Source organism: Adiantum capillus-veneris, chromosome 17 (genome assembly GCF_014529385.1).
Source record: "Adiantum capillus-veneris isolate H3 chromosome 17, ASM1452938v2, whole genome shotgun sequence".
Classification (NCBI taxonomy): domain Eukaryota; kingdom Viridiplantae; phylum Streptophyta; class Polypodiopsida; order Polypodiales; family Pteridaceae; genus Adiantum; species Adiantum capillus-veneris.
Window position 1 is genome coordinate 69,242,541 of NC_140947.1, and position 5,909 is coordinate 69,248,449.

At 44.8% G+C, this 5,909-nt stretch overlaps 1 protein-coding gene across 1 annotated transcript; it reads right to left on the reverse strand.

Moving 5' to 3' along the window:
- Positions 1-2,982: 2,982 nt before the first annotated feature.
- LOC147437443 (uncharacterized) lies at positions 2,983-4,371 on the reverse strand. The gene has a single exon (XM_086486561.1). It carries the CDS (start codon positions 4,369-4,371, stop codon positions 2,983-2,985), a length of 1,389 nt encoding a protein of 462 aa, XP_086342687.1.
- Between the last annotated feature and the right edge of the window lie 1,538 nt (positions 4,372-5,909).

Below are 5,909 nucleotides of genomic sequence, written 5' to 3' on the forward strand. Positions count from 1 at the left end.
GGTTATCACCCTCACCGATGCTTGCTTTTGGAGTAGTAGTTAGCTACTCCTATTCCTGCTCAAAAGACCACACAATTGTACATAGGTCATATGAAGAGCCCTCTTGTGGGACATCACATAACTGCACGGAGGAGAGAGAGAGAGAGGAGTGTAGAGTGTGCAGGACATCACTTCTTGCACTACAGTGTACATGAGAGGGAAAGCTTGCACACAATAGCTTTGGTACCTGCAACAATCCACCATACGGCTGAAATGCAACCCCCACGTTTATTTCAACGCTTCTCTCTCTCTCAAGGTGGAAAATGCCCAAAAATGTGCCAAGTGGCACTCATGCATGGTTTTCCCATTTTGTACCTTCCGGTCTAAAAATATCTCAACCGATTGCTAAGTTGACTTTGCAGCACAGTAATAAAATGATCCCCTTGTCATTCTGAAGCTAATGACGCGAACAGATTTCGTGGCCCAAATTGACAATTCCCTAAATTTTAAGAGATGCTTCCATTGGACTCTCACTAGTCATCTGACCATCTTTCACCACCGGGACCACGTCTAAAAATGCAATGTAGCCCAGTTCTCAGGTGATTTTCTATGGGTGACCCCACCTTGGCACTGTGCCTCCATTGAGTTAGTTTCCTAGTATCCACCAACTTATTAAGTGCGGCGAGGGAACCTAGATGAATTTGAACTGAGCCAAGACACCCTTTTACTACTCGAATTCCAGTGCCGACCAACTTCCCGTCTGCGGGTGAAACTACCGTTTCACACTGGCCATACAATGTGCGGCCATTTGCAACTTCAAAAAGAGGGTCTCAAAAATTAAACGAAAATCATCGGCAAGAAACCAACAACTAAAGTTAGCAGTTGCCACGTCCTCGTGACATATCCCCCTCTTGAAATCCCAAACCTCCTCGATTGCATACCATAAATACATGCCATTGATGATCTTATGTTGTTAGCACTCTTTTATCATCGCATGTATCCGCAAGAAAGATAATAAAACATAGATACAAACGACTTAATGAGACCTTCATACTTTGTCATTTCCATCTATGATAGAAGTGAACATTGTACATTTAACACTTAAAGAACCATGGACACTTCTATTACATTGAATCCATATGTACATTTGATGTGCTAGCTCTATCATTACCCCTCTTTTGCACACGTTGTGTTGGGGCATACGTAGGCTGTAACCCAAAGGCCTCAAGGTAAAGCTGCAAGACATTTGGTCACTCTTGACAGTTCATGCTCTTCCATCCACTTTGCATCCATAGGTGGATAGTTCCTTAACTTTACCAAAGAGCGTCTTGCAACTTGTCCTTTAACTTTTCTTTTCTTATGTGCCAAAATCTGCTCAGGAACCAAAATTTCATGAAGTTCCTCAACTTTTGGAGGGTCCTCATCTGGCATATCTTCTAGCACATCATCCAGGAAGGGTCTTAAAATTCTCACTCACGTGAAACGCATTATGAATCTTCCAAGCGTTGGGCAATTTCAACATGTAAGCAACATCATTGATCTTATCAAGCACTTGAAAACGCCCATAGCAACGCATACTGAGCTTAGGAAACATGCGTTCCTTGCTCCTCATTTTCTTCAACCTTGCCTTTTCAAACTACAAAAGTATCCAATCACCACGTGAAAACAACAGTTCACGACGGTGACGATCAGCAGCCCTTTTCTGCTTTGCCTGGGTCTTCTCCGGGGCAACTTTAATTTTCTTATACATTTCATCCATGTTCTCGACATACCAATCTGCCTCAAAGATCTTGTAATTTGTATACAAAATGGGAGAAATATTTTTGCCACCTTCAACAATCTCAAAAGGTGCCTTGTCGATTGACGAATGCACCGTATTGTTGTACGCATACTCAAGCATAGACAAATATTGTTCCCACTTGCCTTTGTTATCCGACACACAACTTTCGGGTTGATCCAAGACCAATGGAATTAGCCTCTTCTGACTGTCCATCAATTTGTGGATGAAACAAAGACGGAACTTGAGTGTAGTGCCCACGTTCTCAAACAATCCTCTCCAAAACAAACTTGTCATGCGAGGATCACGATCATTGACAACCGATTGTCGCATACCATGATACTTGAGCACATTCTACATGAATAACCGTGCCATCTGATCAGATTTTATCTTCTTCCTGACAAGGATAAAATGGGCTTGCTTGTTGAACCTACAAATAACGGTCCATATACCATCATTCCCTGTCACGGCGTTCTTGGAAGATCAAAGATAAAATCCATAGCAATACTTTCTCATGGCTTATCCAGAATTGACAGTGGCTGTAATAACCCAGGTGCCTTTTGCCTGTCAAACTTCACCTTTTGGCAAATCACGCATGCTCGCACAAAGGCATCCACATCTCTCCTCAAGGTAGGCCAGTAAAAGAATGTCTCTACCACCGCTTTAACTATCGCATCATTACTTTTTACTTTTTACTTTTTTGGGCTAGAGCCCGCAAGCCAGCAAGGAACTGCCTTTGCTTCGCGTGCACGCAAACGAGTCAAAGACAAATTACCTTGCGGACTTGCCGACAAAGGGAAAAGCGCTTCCATGCCGTATCGTGGCATGTCAACGGGGAATGGAAGCAAGTTTCCCCCTCGGGGGAGTAAAAAGTCTTTTCATGCCATGTTAGTCAGTCCATGTTCCCTTGTTAGTCATGCCACCCGAGGGTAACGTCGGGAAATCACCAAACGAATTCAGTGATGCATTTAAGGACCAAGGCTGAGAGAGAGGGACAAACCCTTGTAACTCACAGATCGTACTGAATCTTGCCCAGGTACTCCAGGATTTTCGCCTGGTAGAAAAAGGCCCCCGTCCAGCGGATGTCCGGTAGGACTGCCATACCCAAGGTGGGCGTCGGCTCAAAGGAGGCATCCCAATCCGGCCAACCATGGTCACCAAGGCCCGCTCGGAAAGCCCCAGGACCATGTTAGGCGGGACTGCACCGTACGCAATAACTACAAGCCCTACGAGCTTTCAACACCCTCACGGGCCAGAGCATTGTAGTATCGCGGTACGGCCCCGCAGAGGAATGCTGCAACGTTATCCGCATAGGCACTCCTCAGCTGCGGTCCACGACGACCATTATGGGCCCCACGAGGGACAACCCATCCTGGCAATCGCTTTCCGCTAATCTCCCCTCCCAGGAGTAACACTTCGGTATCTTCACCGCTCGGATTGTTTAACAGCCGTCTAACATGTTCCAAACAGGGTCGTATTGAGCTTCTGAGAATGTCCAGTTCAGGGCACTGTACCAACAAGTGCGTAAGTGACCTTGAACCTTCTTCCATTCCGCATAACGGGCAAGTCCTCGACTGTGCCCGTTCAATCTTATCCTTAAGCCTTAAGCCATCCACTCTTGCTAGTAACAAGACTTTCTCCTCCATCCCACCAGGGTTCTTCCCAATGCTCTGCCTATAGAGGTATCCACGCGTGTCCTCATACTTCCTCTCGATATAAGGATCAAGGGAGACACATTGATGTGAGTGTTCCCAGAGCTTCCAGCTCTCCTGTCTTGCAGTTTCAACAGAAGCGCCGTTGATATACCTCTGCCCCCAAAACTTTGTCCTTTTACACCAGGTCCACTTCTTGAATTGGTTCCATTCTGGTATATTATTAACCAAATCTGCAATCCAAGTCTTTAGACCTGCGTACTTGGTAAAAGCTCGTACCCTCTGTCCTGCACAGTAAGCTGGTACGGGGGGGAGCCCTAACTCCCGGTGAAGAGTTGCTGCTGCCACAGAACTCGACTTCGCGGCCTTACCGACTACCCACCTCATTCCAGTTGCTATAAGCGTCTCTAATGGGTTCAACTTCCTCATGTCATGTGAGCCCATAATCTCCGCTCCATAAGTCGCCACTCGGAAGACGCACGCCTTGAGAAAGGCCAACCTTGACCACATCGGAATTTTCTTAGAGCATAGAAGATGTTTATGGGCATATAAAGATTTACGTGCGCTTTCAATCCTATCCTTAAGGATAGTATCGATCGAGACTTCGTTGTCTATTAAGATGCCCAAGTATCTATATTCCGAAGCTACCTGAATCTCCTCAGGTCCGATGTGGGGTTTGAAGGCAATAAGTTCCTCAAGGTCTCCGTTGAACACGGTCGCCTGGCATTTCTTTATGCCGAACTTCATCCCCCACTTCTCCGCCCAACTATGCAATCTATCTAAACTAGCCTGCAACTCCTCCTTAGACTCCGCAAATAAAACTAAATCATCTGCAAAAAGCAGGCCCTTGATCTTCAGGAGTAGGCCTGGAATAGCCACCCCAAGGTCAGTCGCACTCTCATCCAAGATGTCATTAATGAATATATTAAAGAGAGTAGGCGACGCGGGACACCCTTGACGCATCATTACCACAATGCCTTGCATACGATGGGACATGACTTTCTACCATGACCTTATGTCGCAAAGGCCTAGTGACACAAAGTCTGCCATGCATCATCATAAAACCGTCTCTGAGGAGGTAGTGCTTATGATGTTGCCCCTCTTGCAACTGTTGAAAAATCCTTGCGAAGTCTTCATCTGTAGCATAATGTTCCTTCATGTCATCAAGTTCATGATGATAAGGAATTGACACAGTTGAAATTTGTGGCTTTCTTGATAACGCATCAACCACAACATTCTTCTTGCCTTCCACATGCATAATCTGAAAGTGGAACAAGAAAGAATGTTTGCCCATCGCATATGCTTTTCAAATAGCTGTGACTGTGTCAAGAAGTATCACAAGATCTAATGATCTGTCTGGACAACAAAATCAGCACCTAACATGCACATCAATGACGGCCAATAGCCTTCTCTGGCCCTTGCAAAATTCTGCTTTCATAAGCTACTACCTGTCCATCTTGCATCAGCACCGCTCCAATGCTATTGCCACACGCATCACACTGGACCACAAATGACTTCCTGAGATCACGTAAAACAATCATGGGATCTGAAGTCAACTTTTCCTTTAAGAGACTAAAAGCTGAAATCTCTTTTTGGGTCCATCTGAAAGTGACCTCTTTCTTTTGCAAAGCGTGAAGAGGTGAAGCTATCTCTGCAAAATTCCTGATAGACCTTCTATAGTATGAGTACAATCCCAAGAAGCTTCGGACATCATGTACAGTCTTTAAGTCTGGCCATGTCTTAATAGCTTCAACCTTTGCGGGATCCATTCGGACACCATCCTTTCTTACTATGTGGCCAAGAAAGTGGATCTCTTCCAAGAAGAATTCACTTTTCTTTGATTGCACAGCTCTTCGAACACAATGGTCAAGTGACGCCTATGCAACTCTTCATTCTTCGAGTAGACTATCATGTCGTCAAAGAATGTGCCAACAAACTTCTGATGCAAGCGGAAAATCCGGTCCATCATTCTATTGAACGAGGCATGAGCATTTGTAAGACCAAATGGCATCACTAGGAACTCATAAAGATCAAATGTTGTTCTAAACGCAGTCTTGTGCACATTCTCTGGCCTTATACGAATCTGATGGTACCCAGTCTTAAGGTCTATCCTGCTGAAAATTGCAACACTCTCTAAATGGTCAAGAATATCATCAATCCTTGGGATAGTAAACCTAATCTTGATGTTATTCTTATTCAACGCACGGTAATCAATACACATGCGCCAAGAACCATCCGTCTTCTGCACTAAAAGCATTGGGGAGCAGAAAAGTGAAGAACTAGGCTGAATCATGCCCATCTCTAAAAGCTCCCGGGGTGAGCTTAGGTTTAGCAATTGTATTAGCTTTACCCTTAGATTCATTTTGTGAGTTCTTTTCTTAGAGACTAGATGCAGATTGGTTAGAAGAGTTACCATTCTTACCATTCTTACCGTTTTGAGGGTTCTAAGAAGTCTGAGACGCAGTGGGCACTTTGTGAAGTCTTGTTCTCCTTAGGCTTTC